The following is a 26,528-nucleotide window of genomic DNA, read 5'->3' as shown; positions in this document are numbered from 1 at the left end:
TTCTCATTTTCAGGTTCACAAGTGTATTTAGAGGTGATGTCAGAATAGGTTTACATGGTTTAATTTTGAGGGCGTGCCACGCTAGCAGCTAGGCGAGCATTATAACGCGTGTTACAAAGTGACGCGTGTTCGTCGCGGGAGTAAAGGCTGGACTACAATAGAGCTGTTTGGAGCAGTTGGTGAACAGTGTTTTCTGTTGGGAGGTGGTAAGTGCCTTTGGGGTAGTCTTTGGGCTTTTTCATTTTGTAAACCTATAACGTGCACAAAAAAAAAAAAAAAAAAAAAGATATATAACACTATAAAAAAGGGAAAAAGCCAAAAAGCATAATATGAGCACTTTAAAAAGCTCAAAGAAACATGGGGCCGACAGGCTCACCCATCTCTACACAAGTCAACGGAGCAAATCCCAAATTATTGCTAAAGCTAGAAGTAGCTTTTCCATCAGTGATGCTAAGTGATGTTACGATGTCTCATTTCACTTCTTCTAATGTTCCCCATTATGACTATGTTTTAAATAATAGCAACATTACAGAACGTGATTTGTGTCTCAATGCGAATTATTCACACTCTAATCAGATTTCACTTCCATGACTCAATCTGACAGATGGTATCACGTTCACTTTCCTCACTCCCGATTTACAGTAAAAAGGCGGAGTATCGTTTCAAGCAGTCCACTCTCAGTCCTCCTATTGGTCCCGTGGTGCTGTGATTGGCAGCCTACATCAACCTGTGGGGCTCGTCCCTGAAGCTGATGTCACAGAGCAGTGATAAGTGGTCAGAGGGGTAGTGGTAGGAGGGCAGGCGGTCGGGGCCAATCTGCTCCTCCGTGGGAATGTCCAAAAGGCAGTCCACACTCAGAGCGCCTTGGGTGTACCAGATATAGTCCAGAGTGCTGCAGCTCTCTCCAGAGGGGCGGATCTTCCACGTGGTATAGGCCGGCTCCGTCTGTCCGTCAGCGCTCAGCAGCTTGTACGCCGAGTTCAGGCCGAGGGCGGAGGAGCTGAAGCGGCGGTAAACGTCCTCCGAGGGCTCCGCGTTGAAGTCCCCGCACACCACCAGAGGGACGGCGCCGGGCGCCGCCTCCGTCTGGCCGCTGCTACGCTGGGACGTTATGCCGCGCAAACTCCGCAGCAAGTCGGCGCCCTGCGCGCTCCGCATCCTCTCCCAGCCGCTGCGAGCTTTCAGGTGGGTGACGGCCACGCACAGCCGCTGGCCCGTCTCCCGGCAGATCAGCGTCTGGACGATGGCGACCTGGTTGGTGGGCAGCATCATGGCCGACAGCCGCAGGTAAGCGGTGGCCTGGAGGGAGAAGCGCGAGCGGCGGTAAAACAGAGCGCAGCCGTCGGGGCCGTTGTTCCGCTCCACGTCCAGACAGGGCGACCAGGGCTTGGCCAGGAAGCTGCCGTGGTAACCGAGGCTGGCCAGGACGGGCTGGAACGTGTCGTAGTAGTGGTCCACTTCCTGGAGGCACAGGATGTCGGGGCGGTAGGTGAGGATCTCCTCCATGATCAGGTACTTCCTTTCCTGCCAGTTGAGAGCGTCCATTGGACAGCGGATAAACCCATCCTTCCCCTCGCCGAGAGCTGGAAACAAAGAGAGAGAGATTGAGTTTTTTATTTTTATTTTTTTTTTTACCAAAATCATCCATTTTTTATCCTCGGTTCTGTAAGACCATTAGGTCTCCTCTCCAAAACGAGCGCACCAAGTGATTAAAACCGGTGAGAATACACTGATTAAAGCAGTTTCACGTTAAAAAGCAGCGTTTCTCCGACGCTGTTCAGTAGGATTGGGCATCGAGAACCGATTCCTACTTGTCCTTATTTTTTAACCCTTGTGTCGTCTCCAAAGTTTCTTTATCAGAAATATAGGTTTCTTTCAACCAAATTAACCAAAAATAGCATGGGTGGTTCCCAATTAAGTTCTTCGCAAGTAAAATTAATGATCACTGCTTTCATAGAATTTTGGGTGTTTTATTTAATTTTATTGCATTTGTGTTCTTCCCGGGTCAATTTTGACCCGGTGGTGCAATGGGGCACTCTTGCGCTCAACAGCAGATGAACAGACACACACATACATGAATGCACATGTGGGGACACACAAACACCCCCACACACATGCACACACATACACCCCCCACCCCCCCAAACGCACACATTCATACAAACAGCAGCTGAGAACTACCTCATGTAATTGATCACATTATTGTGCTTTCCAGCACATGGAAATGCACCCAAACACACACACACACACACACACACACACACACAGTACACACACACACACACAGTAGCTGAGACCTACAAAAGATTACACTATTGTGCTTTTCAGCACATGAACGCACGCACACAAACACACACGCATGCATACACACACACGCCCACACACACACACACACACACACACACACACACACACACACACACACACACACACACACACACACACACACACACACTGTTCTTTTCTCACACACACACACACACACACACACACACACACACACACAGCAGTGGATCACACTACTGTTCTTTTCAGCAGATGAACACGCACACACACAGACACACATGTACACATGCAGACGTGCACACACACACTCAGAAACAGCTGAGACCTGCAATATATCACACTATTGAGCTGTCCTGACATAAAAATGTACACAGACACACATGCACACACAGACATGTGCGCGTATGTACACACACACACACACACACACACACAAACACACACACACACAAACACACACACACACACACACACACAACTTCAAACTACAGTTTTGTAAACTTGTTGTTTTAACACCTTTAATGTGTCTTTTCCTAAAAGGGGCCAAGTAAACTTTCAGTAAACTTTTAGTAAACTTTCAGTAAACTTTCAGTAAATTATTTTTTTCCTTTTTGGTAGCTCTCCTTTGTTTGTGAATACAATTGCATTCGTTAATTTTAACCTGGGAATATAATAATTGTCACATACCAGCCATTAATCCAAACGCAACTTTCTCAATATCTCAGATCTCAACTGATTTTACTCAGAAGGTAGGTATAATGTTATGTAAATGAGGTCTGTTGACCATAAATAGAACAGAATAAGTATAAAACTAGTTGAGATGAAATGAAGTTGAATAAAAGTGGTAACACAGGTTTGAGTGATTAATTATAATTGCCTATGCTTTATAAACACGCAAAGCAGATCAGGTCACTTTTTGCCCAGGAAGACACCAGGTGTAATTATTGGCTGCCATTCAAAATAATAAAATGGTTTCAAAACCATATCCTGACTAATCATTACCATATAGCAGTCAGTGATTATCCACAAACATAGGTTCATCTGATCTTAACTATAATGAAAATAATTCATAATTTATGCTTATTTTACCCCTAAAATTAGGTATTATTTCATGTAAATGAAGTTTATTCACCATAAATTCCAAAAATAATTGTAAAACTAGTGGTAATGAGTTGAAATGAAGTTGTTAAGAAGGTGTAAAATAGAATTGGGTGATAATTCATACTTTATGCTTTATTAATAGCCAAAACAGACCGGGTCAATTTTGACCCGGGAGGACAACAAGTGGGATTATTGGCTGCCATTAAAAAATTGAAATAGTTTCAAAACAGTATTTTCACTAAACTTTGACTTATACCAGTCCGTGATAATCCATCAACACATGTTCCCATTGATCTCAACTATAATAATTCATAATTTCATCTTTTTTTTACCTCAGAAATTAGGTATAATTTGATATAAATGCGTTTTTTTCACCATATATAAAAAAAATAAGTGTAAAATTAGTGGTAATATGTTGGAAAGAAGTTGTTAAGAAGATGTAACACAGAATTGGTTGATAATTTATACTTCATGCTTTATAAACTGGCAAAACAGACCGGGTCAATTTTGACCCGGGAGGACGACTAGTGCATGGTCGACGGGAGGAAAACACAAGGGTTAACCACGCTAGCAGTGGTTAAAAAATAACCCCTTGAATTTGGATACAACTTCTACATTTCTGTCCGTCACTGGAGTCATCCCAAATTCTCTATAATACTACTGTAATAACAGTACTGTATGGTTTATCCCCAGATTTGTACCTTGTGCGAGTATATTCCACTGCATGATCCGTATGGCTGGGTTATGCTTGTGGCGGCGGGACGCCGTGCCGCTGGGATAGACCAGATGGCGATGTGGCCGGGCCGGACGCCTCTGCAGCGCCTCCTCACACTCTCGGAGCAGCTGGTCCGGGTCGGTCTGGGCCAGGTCCTGGTCTGGGTTCTCCTCTGGGTACGGGGCTGGTTGGGCCAACGGGGCGCGGTTCAGTGACTGGGCAAACGTACCAAACAACCTGCTGCTGCTGCGACCCATTGGACAAACTGATGGAGAGGAGACAAGGGGAAATATTAAGAAGGTGCTTTTGTGTCGGTTTGGTAACATTAAGGCTCTGACACACCAACCCGACAGCCGGCCGTCGGCAGAAAAGGCAGTCGGACTGATCGGTCTCCCCGAGTTGGTCAAAACAAAAGTGCCTCGGAACACACCGAAGTGACGCCGACTTGAGCGTACGTTCTGCGCGTGCGCGATACGTAAAACGTCTCCATAACAGCAGGCGGCGCTAATCTGTATAGTCGCCCAAAACATGAAAACTGGCAGCTGATTGGACGAACGCGTCACGTGGGTCTGGCTTCTCCCGGATTTCAAAACCGACCATAATGTCGGCTCGTTCAGAATACGATCTCGTAATTTGCGAAAATAGTTCACTGAAACGTGTTTCTGAAAACATTTTAAGCGAGAAGTAGGCCGTGCAGTTGCTGAATCTTCATTTCAGATCGACAAAAGGTCAGTTTAAAAGATTCATCAGATTTTGAGAGGCGTTCGTCACGCTCATCCCGCTTGTCATTTCCAGTAATTGGTCATCGAGTCCGATTGCCCACTGGCAGATTCAACAAGTCAAATTGTCCCTAATGAAGGCCGACGGCACGGAACGCACGGAACAGACTCGAGTCATCGACCTCGCCAGACTGTCCGACGGCCGATAATCGGGTTGGTGTGTCGGCGCCTTTAGCCAACATAAGCTACTGGTCACACCCGACCAAGAAAGTGCGAGTGAGTGAACTGACTTCACTAAGCATGTGTTTTAGTGCCTGAATGCATGAATTCAACTTTTCATTTGTAAGAGGAATATTGTGTCATTCCTTCTTTTGTCCTGCTTTAACAGAAGCGCCGTGCGTTCTCTTGTTATGAGCGCTCTAAGGCTTCAGTTTCTGCTCTCCACTCTCTAAAAAGGAAGAGATGAGTATGAATCATGGATATAAAAACGTTTTATCCTGGTTAATTCCATATGACTGCAGAGTTTCTTGGAGACCCTGCTTTTAATTGTTTCCAGTGACCCTTTTCTTCTTTTATGGGATACGAATCTCCATAAACAGATATTGCATATGAATGCAGAATCTGTAGGCAACGGGACAATCAGAAGCGTTTTACTTTTCGTTGGTAGTCCGAGTAGTATTGACCAATCACGCTTTAGCGGGCTGTGGTTTCATACAGGTAAAACAGTCCGTTGAGAGCAAAATTGGGCGGAACGCATAGGCCAAAATGCAATCTCAGAACCCATCGACTATCATCCGACGACCATTTAGCTTTTCAAAGCAAGCAACAGACAAAGCAAGAAATCTTGGTGTAGTCATGGACTCAGACCTAAATTTTAAAAGCCACATTAACATAATTAAAAAATCCGCCTATTATCACCTTAAAAATATATCAAGGGTTAAAGGGCTTATGTCTCAGCAGGATCTGGAAAAACTTGTCCATGCTTTTATCTTCAGTAGACTTGACTACTGTAACCGTGTCTTTACAGGTCTCCCTAAAAAATCAATCAGACAGCTGCAGCTGATTCAAAACGCTGCTGCTCGAGTCCTCACTAAAACCAAGAAAGTAGATCACATCACTCCAGTACTGAAGTCTCTACACTGGCTTCCAGTGCCTCAAAGAATTGATTTCAAAATACTTTTACTGGTTTATAAATCACTAAACGGTTTAGGGCCAAAATACATTACTGATCTGCTACTACATTATGACCCACCCAGACCTCTCAGGTGGTCTGGGACAGGTCTACTTGTTGTCCCCAGAGTCAGAACTAAACAGGGGGAAGCAGCGTTCAGTTTTTATGCTCCACATATCTGGAACAAACTCCCAGAAACCTGTAGGTCCGCTGCAACTCTCAGTTCTTTTAAATCTAAGCTAAAGACCTATCTTTTTGATGTTGCTTTTCTTTAAATAATCTATTTTATTAACTTTAATTTCTTATACTGCACTGTAACTTTTATTATTATACTGCACTATCAATTTTATTCTTGTCTTTTAATGTTTTTAAGTTGTTTATTATTGTTTTTTAATTGTTTTCTAACTGCTCTTTAATGTTTTATGTAAAGCACTTTGAATTGCCCTGTTGCTGAAATGTGCTATATAAATAAAGCTGCCTTGCCTTGCCTTGCCTTGCCTTTCATTATACAAGTTGCTGATTGGACCTGGCGCACGGAAGAGGAAGTTGGCCCAGATATCCGCTGGCTACAATGGAACACCCAAACTTTTGGCCGTTGCCCCCAGAGGCTAAACCGTGGTCAGGCTGATAGCTGATCGTTCAGACATTGATTGGACAGTGTCAGCTTGGAGAAATACTGCAATACTACCGATAAGGAATTCTGAGAAGTAAAGAAAATGGGATTTATTAAAAAAGGTCCACTGGAATATCTCTCCTGTCATATTAGCAAACCATGCTAATGTGACAAATTTACCCCACTATGTCCACCAGGCAGGAAAATGACTAGCATGACAATCATTAAACTATGACTGTCCACCTTCACTGCCAACATCAAAAAGACATGCCAACAATCCAAGTAACATCTTTGAAGATGCTTAAATTCTATGGTGTTATTCTGTTTGGACAGAAGCTAAGTTTCCATCCACTTGTCAATCGAATTATCTGAAGTTCGGTAAAAAAAAAAAAAAACTCAAACGAATAAAGCCGGTGAAAGTGTGTTTCCATCAAACGGCTTTAAAGCGAATAAAAACTTGTGCGTAATGACGTCACATCCTGTTTTGCGGCCAAATTGGTCAAATTGGTGTATCGACATGATTTGAGACATTTGACCCAGATAAGGCCCTCCGGTTCCAACCCGAGAAGCGTATCGCAGTTGCGCTCTACAAACTGGCTACATGCGCAGTACAGAGTGGTAGGCGAAACGTTTGGGTCAGCAAGGCCACCGTGTGTTTACGCCATGTGCAATGCCATACGAACGAGGATAATGTGAAGGTAAATACCTACTTGGAGTGGATAAGGTGCACGTCCCGATTGGACCCCCTGCTGAAGGCTGCAGGGATTTTGTCAATAGAAAGGGCTGGCCATCAGTCATACTACTACATGCTCTAGTAGACGATTGTTGCATGATAAGGGACATTCGTGTCGAATTCCCGGTAGTGCACATTAGGCGCGCGGTCTTCACCTCTAGGTGCGTCTGTTTAACCATAAAATTACCTCAAACTTAAATCGCAATTCATTATTTATTCGGCAAATAACATTTCCATCAGCGTTTATCGAATAAACCGTATATCAATCAAGAGAAAATCCGATGAGACCGAACGTATAAACTTTGAGTCGCTATCCATGAAATTCAATCTAATTTTACGGTTCCCATAAGGCATTTTTTATTCCATATCACTTAATTTGCATGAAAACATGTGGTGGAAACATAGCTAGAGATGCAGGAGCAGAGACTACAGCTATAGATGAAGTCCTGACCAGATCCAACTGAACCAAACCATGTCCAACCCAATACCTAAGATAATAATGAGTATCAGACAGACGTCTTACATTTTTAGATATAGGAGCCTGGATCTGAATGTTGGCACTGATAACCAAACAATGAGTTTTTTTATATCATACCGTTGTTAGGATACAAAAAGGATTTTCTACAAAACCCTAGCCTTGGAAACAGACAAATCTGCGAGTTTTTTTTTATCTGCTCTGGCATATACGTCCGTTTCCCCTCCCATTCAGACAGATTTCCAGCCGACCAGATCCTGGTCAGGCCAATCACAACCAATTATCTCATACGTGGCAGAGCCTTCATGTTTTACGTAATATATGTTATTACATGTTACACGTTAACAGTGCACAGTTGGACGGCACCGCCCTCCCCATAGGAAATCAATGGAACGGCCGGTGCAAAGCGGTCTTGTTGCCTATCGTGTGTAGGCGGCTTAAGGACCTCAACTTTTCATTTCTTTACCATTGCCAGCTGGTCTTTTATCTACTGCTCCAGTCATAATTGTAAGTAAGTGTGTGTAGTATAAATATCTTACCCATGGCCTCCATGTCTGGTCTAATGCTTCTCTCCCTCTTCTTCCTACGTCTGAGGACCAGCACAATCCACCCGTCATTCCCTTCTGCCCTTTTATCCTCTGCCACTACATAGCTGGATCCCTCCCTGTCTAACCACGCTGTGACTCATCCTTTATCTTGTCCTCCAGTAAGTCTGTCTCCCTCTCCCTGAATCATCAGTTCCTACCGCCTCCCTCCCCCTCTCGCTCGGTGTGTGACAGAATGACCTCTAGAGAGCAGGAGGCCTGGCTCATACATGGAGAGAGAAAGAGGGAGAGAGAGGGGGAGAGAGAGAGACCAGTAAGGTTTTTCCATTATCACGATTTATATGAATCAGAATTCACATTTTATTTAGCTGATGACTGCACTAACAGTCAAACACACACTTCCCTTGATGTGTGTGTGTGTTCTAAAATGCACTTCAAATCAGCCCTTTTTTTCTTGATTGGCTTTTGATATTGTGTTTAGGTACAGTGTTACTTGCAGCTAATTATATTTATGTTAATTGCAATGTTTTGCAATGAGTATTCTGTGTTGAGTGCAATTCTTTTTAATCCATGTCTAATATCTTTCTAATACAGGTCTCTTGTGTTGTTCTTTTACATAACTAGACTATAGAAGTGTAAAGAATAGGTCAAATTATTCCAAGGGACATACATATTTTCTATCTGGTCCTTTGCTGAAAAAATAATTGAGAAACTCTGGCCTAACTAATTTTATAAGTAGGTGAGGTTTTGATTAGAAACCGCACGTTGTCTAACAAAGTCATGTGCTCTCTGGATAACTGTGAATAGAGCCGAGGGAAGAGAAAGAGACAAGAGAGTGGCTTGTTCTCTTTGTCAGTGGCACATTTACATGGTTCGAGACATTTCTTAACCTGGTTAATTCACCTATCTGACTTTGGGTCAGTGGCACCATTTCATGTGCTTAAAAGGGTAACTACTGATTTTTTTTTCAAACTGGACCCTATTCTCCTATGTTTTTATGTCTCTGTGACTAATGGTAACAACAATCTATACTACGCGAGATCGCTGCAGTCGGCAGCGGTGAAAAAAGCTACAATGTAAGTTAACAGGGCAATTGTCCAGCTTGTATTTACCTTCACAAAAGTGCTCGTTTCGCAGCGACTGCATCAGGGAAGCCTGCACACAATCTCATGGCATTACATTCAAAATGTGTTAAGATATTTCAGTCATAACCAAAAACTGTCAACCTTCAACCTACCCACTGATCGCCTGACTCCCGTCCTCCCCAGAGACACACCACTAGCTTGGCTTAAAAAACCTCTCGATACAACACGGTGCAAAACACCCCTAACTGTGGCCTCACAATGACCAGACAGACTGTGTCAATTCAAACAACAAGCAATGTTTCTTTGTTATACGACAGGCTACTGTCTACTGTTGCAAACAATGGGATTACTTCATCTTGCTTAATAACGTCCTCCTTCAACGTCATCATTTATACATGCGTACATACATACAGTTACGTGGTTTCCACAAGTCTGAATGCTGATCAATTCTACAATGACAGTGTCATCAGTCAATATTTAATGCTATCTAGGGGCAACATTCTGGGCGCTGTAGAAAGGCATTCTCTATGGGCCCCTCCCAGTCCCCCAAGATGGATAAAGTATACATACATACATACATACATACATACATACATACATACATACATACATACATACATACATACATAGGTTTTAGTCTGTCCACTAGTTATCCACCTCACACTCTTCCTTTCTTCCTGCCTGTCGTCCTCTCAGTCATCGCTTGCTCTTCTTCCTCCAGGCAGTCTGCTGGGTAAGTGGGTAATGTGGGTATTGAGGGTATTGAAGGACAGTGTAACTCTCATGAGACAGTCCCAGGGACTGCCGCTGTGGCAGCCAGATCAAGGAGGTGACTCGGTCATTAACTGAGCCCATTCAAGAATGCTCTCCCTCTCGCTCAAGTAACAGAATGAGAGCTCTGCAGCGTAAGCAATCCAGGAAGGAAACACAGTCAACTGGAATGTCAGTTAACAAGGAGGGAACCTTCACGTTGTGTGTTCATTCTACATTTTAATTTGAATATGCGTCATACGCCACCAGGAAAGAAGGCAAGTGTGCCCTGCTTCAAAAAATGCCAACAGCCAGTACTCTTAAAAGATTATTTATCTTACTGTAAACAACAAGAAACCTCAGAACCAACAATAAAAGTATCCTAATAACAAGTATTGTGTGTGTCACAGCCTGATATATCTTCTTCCTCTGTGCCATAAAGCTCCATTGTTTTAATAAAAATACTGTTAAATACACATCAATGACACACACACACACACACACACACACACACACACACACACACACACACACACACACACACACACACACACACACACACACACACACACACACACACACACACACACACACACACACACACACACACACACACACACACACACACACACACACACACACACACACACACACACACACACACACACACACACACACACACACACACACCAGCCATCAGATCAGCTTTAGGTTTTAGTTTTAGTGCTGATTGTGTCGACAGGGCCGAGCTACCTCAAGAGATTTCACTTTGGAATGGAAGATAAAAACAGTCCTGACTGATTGATGTAACCATAGTGTGCACTCTCACTTGACCATGTCTTGATGGTTATGTAACTCGGCCTGACCAATCCCATTACATATGGAGGCCAGTGAAGATCTGCAAGGAGTTAGATTAAGAGTTGAAGCCTCCAGAGAAACACAGGAGCTAATAAAGTGGCTAATTTAGGGCACCATTTTGCTGCTGACCCAGGTCACGTGGGAATGTGCATAAGTATACATGTGCGTGCGTTTGTGCGGGCTTGACTTGACCTGACCATAGGCATGAACCTAGAGACCTGACCCGTTTCCTGACAATGCCTAAAATAAACCTCCAACCTGGACTTTGACCCAAACGCTGGTCCCTGACTAGCCCGCGTCGCATTTAACCAGCGCAAGTTTTTGAAGGCCGATATTTCATTAAAATCAGGCTTCCTTTGGACCAGGGTCGCCCAATTTGCGACCCGCGGGCCAAACGTTCTCCCTCTTTTTGGGGTCCACCAGGACGTTTGACATGCTCTTGCTTATTCTCCTCTTATTTTGAAAGTGCTGTAAAATCCTAACCGTAATGACTACGAAACGTACATTTTGTGCAGCTAAAAAAGTACTTAATCTACCATTATATGAATTTAACCCTGACCATTGTCTGACCTAAATCAGCTGTCCGTTTCTTTAAAGTGTCTGGTGCTGCTTTATATCAAATGTTCTCTTCTTTGAGGGAAACAATGCCTTTGTAATGCAAGATGGTGGTTTACAAATCAAGCTGCACTGACATGAAGCAGTCTTTTCTTAAACCTTAAGCAAGCAGGCAAATCTCATGTATTAACATCTCAACACCAGGTTGATCTCTGGTGCTCCACACAGTCCTTTCAGCCCATAGACCTTTTTCACGGCAGACATGTTGACATGTCATAGTAGGAAAAGCACAGGTGTATTCCAAACCATTAATGATGGCTGCATTCCACTTAGGAGAGGCCCTGGTATTGTGCAAGCTGACTCTCTGAAATTGCTTATTTGATGGAATTAAGGTCATCAATTTCAGCGGTGCTTGTCCTACTATGACAAGTCAAAAATGTCTGCTGTGAAAAAGGTCCATTAGTCAGCAAGAAGCGCTAAATGCAGTGAGATAAGAAGCGGAGTGTCAGAGTCTGCCGTGGCCGGAAGGAAACCACGGCTGCTTGAACAGATTACCAGACAGATGTACCGGCTTAAGAGCCACATCAAGAACATCCTGTGTCATGGTTCTAGAGAGTGAATAAATAGAACTAGTTACTGAGCAGGAGCAGGGTTAAGACACCGTGGCTGAAGAAAAGAGCGCCGCCAATAGAAACTCCCAACTCACAGACTTGAAGGGTTGACAAGTCCGAGAGCTAATGTTGCAGATTTCATCAGATGTTCGGTTTTATTTAGTATGTGAGACTCTCCACATACAAGCACACATAAAGTGTGATCCTCACACTAGCTCATTTACAGCCAACATGGCCGACACAGGCAGACAGACTCGGACTAGACAGGAACAGGAGTTTCAATATCTGCACTTCTGTGACAACGGAGCAAAACTTTATCTGCCCAGGAACGCCTTGTTGTAAGTAAAGATTACTTTGTCAAGTTAAGGAATACAGGGTTCCACCCCCTCCCCCCCAAGGGAGGGCCATTCCCAGACTGATGGCAACATTAATTTAGAGCCATGGAAAGAATCGCAAAAATTGAGAATAAAAAAAAAAAAAAAAAAAAAAAAAAAAAGTTAAACCCAAATCCCATAGAGCCAGACATTAAATCAGTGCTAAAAGCTATTTGAAAATATGACTAATCGAAAAAAAAAAAAATCTACAGATTAGTCGACTACCAAAATAATCATTAGTTGCAGCCCTAATGTTCATACTTGGCAGAATTTTGGTTCCAAAAATCAGCCGAGAGCGTCTTTTGTTGCTATAACAACAGCTACTGCTACAGTATCCTAGAGCGCTATGTGGAGCGGTGCTAATGCTAACGTTAGATAAAACAAAGCGGTGGAGCGAGCTAGAGAAAGAACAGAGAGAGGGAGCGGTGCTGCTAACGTTACATCCCTGTACAGGGAGCACCCGGTCATATCATATAACTCGCTGTGCTCCGACTCCATTTTTTCTTGTTGTCATGGAAACCTGAGCTGCAGAAAAGAAGTCGGTGGTGGCTTTTAAAAAAAGCACTCAGGACTTTTTTGAAAACACTGTATACTATATGATTATAATGTAAAACAGACACTGGTAGCTCCAAAAAAGATGCCAAGTGTGAACATAGCCTAGTAAATACATACAAAATTATTTCCAGTGGCTTAGGCCTGGTGGGGGGCAACTTTGGCCACCAGGCTAGCAATACACTGGGGGAAAAGTTCACTTTTTCTTGTTCATACCAAACTTGTGCTAAATTAGTCATCCAAATGATTGGACAGAAAATCAATGAATAACACTTTGATAATTGATAAGTTCTACTCATTCGGTCTGTTCTCTGCACATCTATCACAGTCTGGTTTGGATCTGCCACCAAAGAGGGACAGGAACAGACTACAACAGACAGTCAGGACTGCCTGCCCTTCATTCAGGACTCATACATGTCCAGAGTCCGGAAACGCCCAGGAAACATCACTGGAGAGCCTCTACACCCCGGACACAACCTATTCAAACCTCTCCTCTCTCCGGTAGGCGCTACAGAACACTGAACGCCACAACAACCAGACACAAGAAGAGTTTCTTTCCACAGACCATCACTCTTCATCTTAAAAACCCACCCCATATTTTCAGGGCCACAAGGAATCTGCAAACGCGTAGGTTTTAAAAAATTTTAAATAAATTTGAAAAAAAACAAACACTGAATGTTAACACATCTCCACCCCAAGCAGAAAAACTGTCTGCTATCCATTCTGGATCACCGCTGAAAACTGAAAAAAAAAATTGGCTGGAAATCTATCTGAATGAGAGGGAGGAGGGGAGGAGGGGGGGGACGTATCTGCCATAGCAAATGAAACATGACCTTGCAGATTCGTCTTGCTCCCAGGTGACATGCAACAAAAGCAGGGCCACGGCCTTGTGGAAGCTTGTCTGGCAATGCGAGACTAGATGCGGCCCCATTGTGCCAGTGTATTTTGTCCCGAAGATGCCAGATTACAGGTGCTTCAAAAGGAAAAATACTTCTACATCATGATTTAGATATCCAAAAACATTTGGCTGGTGGCCGGGTTGGCTCAGTTGGTAGAGCAGGCGCACATATACATAGGAGGTTTATGCCTCGACACAGAGGTCCAGGGTTCGAGTCCAACCTGTGACGATTTCCTGCACGTCTTCCCCCTCTCTCTCCCCTTTCTAACCTAGCTGTCCTGTCCATTAAAGGCGGAAAAGCCGCCCCCAAAAAAGGATCATTAACTAAAATGTTTGGCTGGAAGCTAGGGGTTTAGAAAAACTAAATGTAGCTTTCAGTTTATAATATTGTTCAGTAGAGCGAATGACACCAAGAAATTACAATTTTAAAAAGGAACATTCTGCCCAGTGCAGAAACACAGTACAACTAAACCGTTCCCATGTGTCCGGTCTAAATCATTTGGCAACATTTCCTGGCTGCTTCAGAGGTATTTTGTTGTAATGCTCCTTTAAAAAAGGCATTTGAACTGATTTGTTTGCACATAACTTGGTTATAACTATGGGGGAGAGGTCAGCGGGGCATCGGTTACATCAGCAGCGAATGACCATGACCAGTTTGGAGACAGTTTGAGGTGAAAAGTTACACTCATAAAAAAGGTGCACCCAATATACAAACAACTTCAAATATTTAGAATCACTATATAGTGTCTTAATATGGAAAAAGTTACGTTATGTTTGTTGATAAAATATCCACTTGTTTCAATATTTCACAATAGATTTACCACAAGGAAAGATGAAACGGAAGTGTAGGTTTTTCAAATATTGTAGATAGTTTCAACAACCACATTTTGAGTGATGGAGGATGACTCTTCATAAAGCTATGGGTGACGTCACGGATACTGCGTCTATATTTAATACAGTCTATGTTACCCGTTTTGGAGAATACTGAATGGAAATGTTGAGGTGTACATTACCTGGTGCTGTCCCAGTTGTGGATGCTCCACTCGGCCTCGGCTGGGGACAGGTCTCTTTGACTCCCGCTCCTCCTCCTCCAACCCCGGAGCGACAGCACCGTGTTCCCCCCAGGGCTGAGACTGGTCCCGGGGACAACGGTCTCCTGGCTGTCGACCCACCCCGCGAGGTTACACACAGCTGGCTCAATAAAGCCGAACAGCGACGAGCCGGATTCATTTTTTTACTGTAACGTTACTGAGTCTAACGGAGAAAGAACCGCAAGTTACCGGCAGTATGTCGCTGTCTTTTCACCTAAAGAAAACGAGCCATTTGTCCAACAAAATGCGTGAGAATGTTCCCCTTACCCGCCGTATGACAGGATAAACTTCCTTTTGTCTTTGCGCTTTAAGGTAACAGAAGCCGGCAAACGTTACATCATGTGCGAGTCACGGAACACCGGCTATTGAGGGGTTGACCAATGATGGGCTAGTCCATAATGCTTTTACCGAGGCCACCAACATTCGTTAGAGCTGACTATAGACTACACAAAGTGAATACACTTCGTTGAAAGTGTACCTGACTGTTTTATTTTTCTTCGCAAACGGATTTAAGTATACATTTAAAAAGGGCTACACATAGTGATCCCCCTCAAGTCACCAGTGGCTCAAGCCGCACTTACATGTGTACCAAAGAGGCGGGAACCTGCGAGAAGAGGGCGTAACTTTCCATAAACACGCCAATCAGCGTCCAGAGTGCTTGTTAGACTGGAATGACGCATGGATATATACAATGACGGTTCTGACGTCAACAACACGCCCCTCCACACCTGCTCCTACGTGTTCCCAATGCTTTGTATGCAGTGTTCTTCTCAAGTTATATCACCTTCCCCTGAAAACTAGTCCTGTAAATAAATAAGAACAGCCTGGCCTAGATCAGCCAACACTGCCAGCCTGTCAACCTAAAGAAAAGATGAGTTGATGACAGCTGTGTATTTAAGATTAAAGTGACTGCCAGTGAGGCCTTGAGTTTACTGATATCATATAAATGATAAAACAATTAGAAATGACAACGTATCACATTAATACAAATATAATCCCCAAAGTCATCTGTCGGCTGTGCTTAACTTTTCTTTTCTGTTTTAACCAAAAACTTAAGTCAGTAAGAGCAGCGAATTTCAAATTAAACGAGTTTGGGAAGTACTGTTTGAATAACAAAGCCACATTTCCCCATTGTAAATATAGCCTATTAAAGTTGTCATTTGCATTTTTGTTTAGTTGCAAGAAAGTGGTCACAACTTGCATTAGCTCACATTTGGAGACACATTCTACAGACAGGCAAAAAAAACACACACGCACATAGAGCTGTCCCCTTGTGATCCGATCACTCAGGACAGCTGTTAAAACGAGGTCAGAACAGCCTAAAACACTAGGCCTACTTCATGTAAATGGTCTTTTCTATGAATGTGTCACCCACTCTAAGTGTTCTTTTTTCAAATCTCATCTGGAGTTAGTTGAGGCCAAACTAATGTGATAATGCCATTAGATAACCAGGTGAAGGGTCAGTAGTGACTGTTTCTCTGTAAATTATTCATCAACTCGATCACCTCGCTTTCAAAGTTGCATAAGTTGTTCCAGTTTTCAAAGTACATGTATGTAAACTGTACATAATGTGCTTCATAATGCTGAAAAAACAGAAGCAAAGAAAACAAAGACAAGCAGTGAAAACAGCAAACACAGAAGCTCCATATGGCAGCAAAATACAACTTTAGAGCTATGTATCTCTATTTGTGTGTTCCTTTCCTTTTTATGTAACAACACTACAAGTTTTGGCAGTTTGTTGTTCTTTTATCAGATTCACACTTTTTTGGGTCAATTTAAATAATTCAATGGGTCTCTTATTTAGCTCATATTAGCAAACCTATGGCAGCAGGCTGAAGATGTTAAACCCAAAAAATGAATATTACCATTTGGTTATTTGCTAGAAAAAAAAAAATGGCATCAATATCTGTGCAAGCAATTTGCTCAACCAAGCCAACAGACTAACAACCTGTGCATATGCAGGTTAAGGCTTTTAAAATACACCTGACATTCAGAATAAAAGTAGCCAATTATTATAACTCTGGTAAAATGATGGACATCAGCCCAACAGAGGATGTACTTTCTGCTGCAAGTGAAGAAGTTCAACTTGTCAAAGACTACGATGGTGCACTTCTACGTTGCCATCATCAAGTCCATCCTCAGCTGCTCCGTCTCCATCTGGTACGCTGCTGCCACTGCTAAGGAAAAGAGCAGACTGCAGTGCATCATCCGCTCTACTGAGAAGGTGATTGGCCGCAATCTGCCGTCTCTCTGGGACCTGTACGGCTTCAGGACGCTGAGGCCGGCAGGGAAGATTGTAGCCAATCCCTCTCACCCCCCAGGCACAAACTGTTTGAACCCCTCCCCTCTGGCAGGAGGCTGCGGTCCATCAGAACCAAAACTTCACGCCACAAAAACAGTTTCTTCCCCTCAGCAGTAAGCCCCACCAACAAGGCTGCAGACCCCCCCCCCCACCCCTGATCCCTAGTCACTACACTTACCTGCACTAACCTTCATTCTGGACTTTATATCTGCCCATATACTTTTTATTCTTTGCAATTTTGCACTCAACCCATTCAGTATATTTGTTTTTTCTGTTTTTATTGTTTATTTTATGTTAACGTTTAATATGTTTTTTTTTTATGTATGCAAATTCCACAAGTGTACTTATTGTGGCAATAAAACCTTTTCTGATTTCAGATTTCAGATTCAGATTTTCTTACTGTTGCTTTGTACTACCATCTAGTGGTCATCTAATGCAACGAGAGGTTTTTAAATACTGTTTATTAAATTTTTTAAAGACAAATGTACAAACAACACGTAAACAAACAGGACTGGTCCTTATAGTAAAGAGAAATGTGGTATTATTAGCAAAACAAAATAGGGCACTGTACTTGCACAGTAGTCCATAGTAATGGAGACAGCAATAAGTAGAATAGACGAGTCAACCCCCAGGCCGCTAGTTCCAGTTCAGACACGTGGATATTGCCCATCATATTATCTATCTATTCAAATCCAGATTATAGTCCACTCCCAAAAGTTCCAGTGGCCTCTTCCACTTATGCAGAAAAATATGAGTCCCTTTTCTTGATGTAGTGTCCAAGTTTTTCCAGAGTCACAACCTCTGAGATATGAGATTTCTACAGAGTTGACAGCCTTTTTAGCGATCATATGTTGATGTGAATATGTTACATTCCATTCTCTGAGAACTCTGAACAAAGCCTCTCTCATCTGTTTTAATATGTATCATACATTCTCACACTTTTTTCCTCCTTGAAGATGTATCTGTGTGAACCAACCTTAAACCAATCCTCCTCTCCCAGGACCTCTTTCTTCTCTATATACTATCAAGTCATCTAATTGAATGGAGCGATACATAGAAAATGTCTATATCTTTGGGTGTCTCATTAAACCTTTAGAACTTTGTGAACCGACCCCTGCTTAGTGTCACTGCTTTCATAACCAACTCACAGAGGTCAAGATGATAGGATACAAACCACAAAACAATTAGGATTGGATTATTTCACAACACATGGTATCCATCCTGGATCAGCGGAAGAACGTTTCCAGGATAAAGCCAGACATTGTGCCGGATGTCCGCTCTCTGTGTGGTTGCTGTTCTCGCAATCGCTTCGCTTCGGGAAACAACATCAAACTTTGAGGTAGCGGGACGCATGGTAGGCTCACCTGGTAGGGCGTGCGCCCAAAGTACAGAGGTTCAGTCCTTGTCGCAGTGGCTGCGGGTTCGGTTCTGACCTGTGGCCCTTTGCTACATGTCATTTCCCCTCTCTCTCCCACTTTCCTGTCTATTTTTTCCGAAGTTTTTGACGCCTTTTTTTCACAGTTTGTTTTTGCTTTTTCCAACGTTTTAAATTGTTACATTTTTCTTCTGCACATTTTCAGCGCTTATTTCTACGTCCCGTATTTTCTGATATAAAACAAAGATTGAAAAGTACAGGTACTTGTGTTAAAAAAGAATCAGGTAGAAGTAGAAGTACTGATTTAACTTCTTTACTCAAGTAAAAGTAACAAAGTACAGGCTTGGAAATTTACTTAAAGTATAAAAGTAAAAGTAGCCTCATGAATGACATTTTTTAGGCAATGCTACCTGGACCACACAAATGTCAGATAAGGCCAAGGATGATTGGGAATGTCTTGCTGCCGAATCTCTGGGATCTCCGTTTTCTTGGTGCTAATACGGCATGGGTGCTTTAACGACCATTATCTACGTGGATTTCGGTGCCTCATTTCGGTGCCATTTCTGCGCTTCTCTCTGATGCTACACTTGGCAGCAGGTAACATTAGCCTACCGTTAGCTAGCAGCTGGATTAAACACGGTTAAAATACTGACAGCTAAACGGTGTAAAGTGTGCCTGTATTTGTGTAGGATTCCAACACTAGGATGTACGACAGTCTGTAGAGCCGTTGTCGGAAAAACAACACAGACGTTGCTTGCGTTCACTAGAAACTCACCTCACCAGCCTCGTGCTGCATTCAGAGTTATTGCAAAATACCCTTTTCCCATCCAGTGTTTGTTTTTGTTGTTTAACATGAATTTACTGGTGAAATAAGGAAGAGGCTCGATATTTGGTCGCATTTTATGTACAATGATATTGACAAAGAATCAGAATGTGTTATTATAACTATTTGATTAAAATGGTTATCAGAAATAATCTCAGAAATATTTTTTTATTTAAAAAAAGACTCAAATGTTTTGACTAAAACTTGACTAAGATATAGTGAGTTTTCTTTTGACTAAAACTATACTAAAATGACAACACTTTTATTCGACTAAAACTAACAAAAAAGATATGTGAATGAATGAATGTGATTAAAACTAACAAGGACATTTGGCATAAGACCAAGACTAAGACTAAATTAAAATTAAGTGACAAAATTAACGCTATAGCACCCAGTCATATAACTAAAAATACGACAGCCCCCGGACACAAACTGTTTGAATGAGTGCTGTGTCTGCCCAGTTCACTTCTGAGATTTTCTCGCATTGCACAGCGCTGTGAAGGAATAATCTGAAACTCCTTTTTTTCGCCAACCTTATTCCACACAGACAGTCGCGATGAGGTGTATTTCACATTTTACCTACCAAAGCTCTGCTGCTTTCTTCGACCCTCTCTGTCTCTGGTCCTGCACTTTGCTCAGTCAGTGAGCAGTGTGAGAGGGGGAGTGGCCAGCGGCTAGGGCAAAAGCCAATGTGTGCTTCTTTTACAGATATATATTTAACAAAATCCTTTGCATTTCTAATCTAAACACCTGTCAAATTTGAAATCCATCGGACTAACAACACACACACAGACAGACAGACAGATAGACAGACAGACGTTCCTGCAATTTATAGATAGATATATTGCACTTGAGAATCTAACTTTTTGGTACTAGAATAATATAATCTATTGCTTTTTCAGTCCACTAGATGGAGTCATTGAAGTGACATGAACAAAATATATCCTTTAAGATAAATCAGATAATGACAAAGTTTTCCTTTGGGGACATAATTTGAAGTTCAAAAAAGGTAATAAACTGCAATGTTATATTTGTGTCGCAATAATATCATATCGTGACAAGTATTGTGATAATATCGTATTGTTGGGCCTCTGTGATTACCCCCCACATTGTCCAGTCTCATGGTGAATAAAAACGTGGCACATAGTTCAAGCTGTGTATTGAGAATAACACAAGGTTCTTCAGTAACTGAGAAAACCCCTCCCGTCTCCAGAATAAACTCGGAGTCGCCCGCTGAGAAAAGGAAGGAGAGTAGCATTCAAAGGGGTGTGAAATTAATATTCACAGTCAGTCAATAAAGTGTAAATGCAGAGGTTTTAAAGAGAGCTGCACCAAAGTACCTCAGTGATTCAGAACAGAAATAGAAGTTGCTGCTCAGTGCTGATATCACACTTTATGGAGATGTAAGAAGGAAAGGTTATGACTTCCATCGACATATAATGTATGAGCCATGATAAGACCTGAAACACAGCACACCATTTCCTCAGCAGTTTTGTACCTCATTTGACAAAGTCCTGCTGAGAAAGCAGAAGCAAGTGTGTTCAATGTTTGTGCACGTGTGTGCCTCTCTATATGTATGTAGGTGTGTGTGTGTGTGTGTGTGTGTGTGTGTGTGTGTGTGTATTTTTAGTGAGAGGCTGTCTAATTTGTCCAGACTCAGTAATATTTCTGGGTTATTACCCAGAGCAGGGCTTTTTATCCTCCTCAATTTAGTTTAAGTAGAAATCTAAGCTGTGTCTCTTCATGCATACACCTTTAGAACTTGGACTTGTGTGCTAGTATTAGCAAAAAAACGGATTAGATGGGATCATACCACCTCATTTGAATAAGAGCAAAACAAAATCCCAAATTAATGAAAACTCAATTTTATTTTGAAAGGCAATTGCAATGGAAATCACTTTGATGAATTAATGATGTTCCACAGTGCTGATTATTATGTAAGGATTAAAAATGATGAGAGTATATTCCGGCCTTGGGTATTTGGGTTAGTGTAGGTATAAAGTGTCCTACGCCTGTCTAGACACTAGGTGTCCCCAAAGTTCCATGCTGGACCCGTGGTTTGTGTTCAAACAAACCTATACTGAGCTGTATTCCAACGACCAAAGTCTAGGGATACGGACTATCACTAGATTCACATCACTATATCTTTTATATGTTTTTTTCCATCATATCCTTACATTCTTCCCTTTATTTCATGAATCATACACTCATGACATTTGACACGACATGAATGCTGAGCTTCAGATTTAAAGCTGCAAGAAGTTGGAAGAGTTTGAGGCGCAAATGAAAATCCCATGTTCATTTGGACCAGGAGGGGAAACAAATCCAATACTTAAACCCTCTCCAGATGACATTAATAATGAATTGTAATTTTATTTGCCTATGCAAATCAGTAATTTCAGATATCCGGCCATCCAGACGGTTTAATATTCTCCTGGGGACTGTGGTAATCTAGGGTCATGCCATGCACCCAGCATTATGCAAATAACAGTACAAGAAGCAGAACTTCAAGAGGCTTCATATCTCTGTTAGGAGAGAGCTATTCTATATCAACGACAATTTATTTCCGGGAATGCTGTCCCAAATTGATGTCCCAAATTTTGGCCGGGTGTCTGTTACCTTCCTCTTTCTTTGTGTTGGCGTTCTAAACTCCGGTGGATTTATCAGGACTGTGGTTAACTGCGCCTCAGATCTCTGCAGGGCAAATCCTAGTCTTGCTTTGTCAGACCTTCCTCCACAGCACTGCGGAGGAAGGTCTGGCTTATCCACACAGCATTCCGAGATGGGAGGAAAACGTGCTCTGGTTTATTGGCATTTTATTAAACCAATCACAATCGTCTTGGGTAGCGCTAAGCGCCGTACGGATCGATGGTGCTTCTGCAAAATAGCCTCGGGAAGAAACCTGTTTTGGTGGAACATGTGTACGTTCAAAAGTTGTTTTAGTCGTGCAACAGAAAACTCAGATTGGACAGATAGTCTAGCTAGCTGTCTGGATTTACCCTGCAGAGATCTCAGGAGCAGTTAACCATAGTCCTCATAAATCTACTGGAGTTTAGAATGCCAACGCAAAGAAAGCAATGGTGATGGACAGCCGGCCAAAATAAGGGACATCCGGCGGAATATCCGGCGGCAACCTAAAGTGGAACGTCGTCGATATAGACTAGGTTAATGCAGACAGCTAGCTATGCTATCTGTCCATTCTGAGTTTTCTGTTCAAACTACTTTTGAACATACACATGTTCCACCAAAAGAAGGTCCTTTCCGAGGCTATTTTGCAGGGACACAGTAATTGCATTAGCACCGCCCAAGACAATTGTGATTGGTTTAAAGAAATGCCAATAAACAAGAGCACATTTTTCTCCTATCCAGGAATGCTGTGTAGACTAGCCAGACCCTTCTCTGAAGCGCTGTGGAGGAAGGTCTGGCAATGCGACACTATAGGAGAGAGCCTTCTTTAGCCACCCGTGGTTATGTAGCTCTGGTATAACCCAGATGCTGAGTGCTGCAAGTGTGTGAAATACCAGATGTTGATGTGATACAGGGTGACCAACAGCTCATACAGACACATAGTGTGAGCTGCAAGCAGAAGCATTGTGTTTAGTCTTATTTTGGCAAAAGCTCTGTTTGAGTATACAACATACCGAGTGTGCTGAAAGACAGCAGATGAGTGGATGATTCTACAGGAGGTTTGAGAAATTTCCGTGGATGTTGTGGAATCCAAGAGAACAGCTGTTCTCTGTGAAGGATAAATGAACCAACTTTTAACAGTCTTTTAAGTCTGCAGGGGGGGGGAGTGTTTGATACTACAAAGTCTATGGGTGGAGTATCACTTTATAGGATAATGCAGGTTTGTTACAACTTCGAAATTACTTTATGTGGTTTTGGTCATCAAACCATTTCTTCTTTTTATTTTAACAATTATAATTATATTATACTCACAAAAGTAACTGCTGGGAACACGACGATGTCAGACGTTCAGGCAAGCTTTATTTAAAGGAAAACCTAAACAAGGCTCCCCAAAATGTCTAATTCGTGTTAGGTATGTAATCGAAGAACGCATTTACATGCACTGTTGTAAACAGCGTATTGTAAATCTGTGTGTACATGCAGTAAGTCAGTAATCAGATTTCTGCCCTACCCCCCGACCTTATTTAGAAGCATAGCTTTCGTATTATAATTGTAATATATAAAAAAAAGCAATTGTGTTAGTAAAAGAAGATACTGCTTCCTGATATACAGACACACAGGGTGAAAGTGTTTAACAAATAGCGAGTGTTCAAGCGGTGGAAACCTTATTTAGATTACACTTTCGTTACGGAACAGTGATTAATTTTTTGCAGTCTTTGCAAAGATTTTTTAAATGTTGATAGCAAGAATTTGTTCTTGTCTTTGTGGATGAATGATAAATGTTCCTTTAAAATGTAAGCCTCTGAGTGGGTGGGCCAATGGACCCATTTGATTGACACCTGAGCCAACAGGGGCACTGATGGACGTAGACACATTTTCTGAACTTTTATGTGTAATTATGGCAATTAAGCATGATCTTATTAAATGTGCTCATTTACATAAATAAAGGTGTTTCCGTATCTTTCAACTTGTACCCTATTTTCCCATGCATTGATGTCTAAGTGACTAATGTGAACCAAAATCTTTGAAATCTTGAAATCTTTTGAAATCTGTGGTCCAGTATTGAGCGAGAACACTGTACCTGGGCTGCAATGTAACATATAAGACAAATGTTCAGGCTCAGATTATTATTCTACGTGTCTGGCAACCTTATGGAAAGGATCCCTGCAGAGATAGACCTTTTTGTTAAAGAGTAAGATCCTTTTTGTTTAAAATCGCGCAAATCTCCTTCACCCAACCCACCAGAGTAGTCATTTACCCAGGTCATTTAAATTACAGCCAAATTAACCGACTGCTCTGCAGATTTTCATGATCCCTGGTGATTTTTTTTCTTCTCATTCTGAAGCTACATCTCAGTAATTACAACAACAATCCAGTGATTAGTGGCAGCATGGCATTCTGGGGAATTGTCATTTCCAGTGTTTTATTTATTTAAATAAGTTCTATCAGCGTGAATTACTGCTGCTTCTGTGAGGCCAGTGTCTCTGGTGGTCCTGCTGATAAACTCAATATTGAAAAAAGTGTGTGTAACGTTTCCTCGCTGCATCTCTGGAGGAACAAAATTTGATAAATGTCCGCCTGGACATGAAGACAGCTCCGAAACGTCCTGCCATTCAGCTTACTGAACAGACCGCGAAAGGGCAGTCTGCGAGGCCGAGCAATCGATGCCTCCTCCACCGCCCAGACCTGAGTGCTATCGATTCCCTCTCTCGGTGAAGAGAAGGTGTTGATGGACTAAAGGTGCTGCCTAAGGGAGTGGAAGAAAAGTGGAAAGAAAAAGGAAAAAAGGGTAAAAGGAGAGGTCAAAAGGAGGGTGAAAGAGGTAGAGGAAAGCAGAAAGTAGCAGTGGAGGTGACCACCTGCCTGCTCTCCCAGATCTGCCTGGAATTACAAAGTGACCCTAACGTGCAGAAGGATTCAAACAGATTCTCTACCCGTCTGTTCCGGTGTCTGGGGTCTGTTCCTAACCTTTCACTGCTCAGATGGAAATGGAGTTGAACTGAAAAAGCCTCAGAGATGGGTGGTAGTGATGGATAGAGCCCTCTCTTCTCTAGAAAGAGGTAAGACCAGTGATGTGTAACCTGTTTTTACTTAAAGAGGCCCTATGATGCTCCTTTTCAGCATCATATTTGTACTTGTGGGGTCTACTAGAATAGGTTTACATGCTTTGATGTTCAAAAAACATATTATGTTTCTCATGCTACGTTTACACGTGGCCGGCTATTTTCATAAAAGGACATTTCAACCTCTCCGTTTTTCAAAAATAACATCGTGCACAGCTGTCAGTTTTCAGAAAAGTGTTCGTTTACACGTACCCGTGTATATACAGTGAGGAAAATAAGTATTTGAACACCCTGCTATTTTGCAAGTTCACCCACTTAGAAATCATGGAGGGGTCTGAAATGGTCATCGTAGGTGCATGTCCACTGTGAGAGAAAAAAATCCAGAAATCACAATGTATGATTTTTTTAACTATTTATTTGTATGATACAGCTGCAAATAAGTATTTGAACACCTGAGAAAATCAATGTTAATATTTGGTACAGTAGCCTTTGTTTGCAAGTACAGAAGTCAAACGTTTCCTGTAGTTTTTCACCAGGTTTGCACACACTGCAGGAGGGATTTTGGCCCACTCCTTCACACAGATCTTCTCTAGATCAGTCAGGTTTCTGGGCTGTCGCTGAGAAACACGGAGTTTGAGCTCCCTCCAAAGATTCTCTATTGGGTTTAGGTCTGGAGACTGGCTAGGCCAGGCCAGAACCTTGATATGCTTCTTACAGAGCCACTCCTTGGTTATCCTGGCTGTGTGCTTCGGCTCATTGTCATGTTGGAAGACCCAGCCTCGACCCATCTTCAATGCTCTAACTGAGGGAAGGAGGTTGTTCCCCAAAATCTCGCAATACATGGCCCCGGTCATCCTCTCCTTAATACAATGCAGTCGCCCTGTCCCATGTGCAGAAAAACACCCCCAAAGATGATGCTACCACCCCATGCTTCACAGTAGGGATGGTGTTCTTGGGATGGTACTCATCATTCTTCTTCCTCCAAACACGGTTAGTGGAATTATGACCAAAAAGTTCTATTTTGGTCTCATCTGACCACATGACTTTCTCCCATGACTCCTCTCGATCATCCAAATGGTCATTGGCAAACTTAAGACGGGCCTTGACATGTGCTGGTTTAAGCAGGGGAACCTTCCGTGCCGTGCATGATTTCAAACCATGACGTCTTAGTGTATTACCAACAGTAACCTTGGAAACGGTGGTCCC

At 42.4% G+C, this 26,528-nt stretch overlaps 1 protein-coding gene across 2 annotated transcripts; it reads right to left on the bottom strand.

Moving 5' to 3' along the window:
- Window positions 1-280: 280 nt before the first annotated feature.
- On the bottom strand, window positions 281-15,673 carry nocta (nocturnin a). Of its 2 annotated transcripts, none has more exons than XM_028589490.1 (3): window positions 15,055-15,673; window positions 4,089-4,367; window positions 281-1,583 (listed from the first exon to the last, which is right to left on the bottom strand). In XM_028589490.1, exons 1-3 carry the CDS (start codon window positions 15,269-15,271, stop codon window positions 718-720), a joined length of 1,362 nt encoding a protein of 453 aa, XP_028445291.1. In that variant the 5' UTR covers window positions 15,272-15,673; the 3' UTR covers window positions 281-717. The 2 variants fall into 2 exon arrangements, with proteins under 2 accessions (XP_028445291.1, XP_028445292.1); XM_028589491.1 differs by lacking the exon at window positions 15,055-15,673 and adding an exon at window positions 8,353-8,528.
- Between the last annotated feature and the right edge of the window lie 10,855 nt (window positions 15,674-26,528).

This window comes from Perca flavescens, chromosome 10, assembly GCF_004354835.1.
Source record: "Perca flavescens isolate YP-PL-M2 chromosome 10, PFLA_1.0, whole genome shotgun sequence".
In the NCBI taxonomy this organism is placed as follows: Eukaryota; Metazoa; Chordata; class Actinopteri; order Perciformes; family Percidae; genus Perca; species Perca flavescens.
Note: the sequence above shows the minus strand (reverse complement) of the source record. Positions and strands in the feature narration are given on the sequence as shown.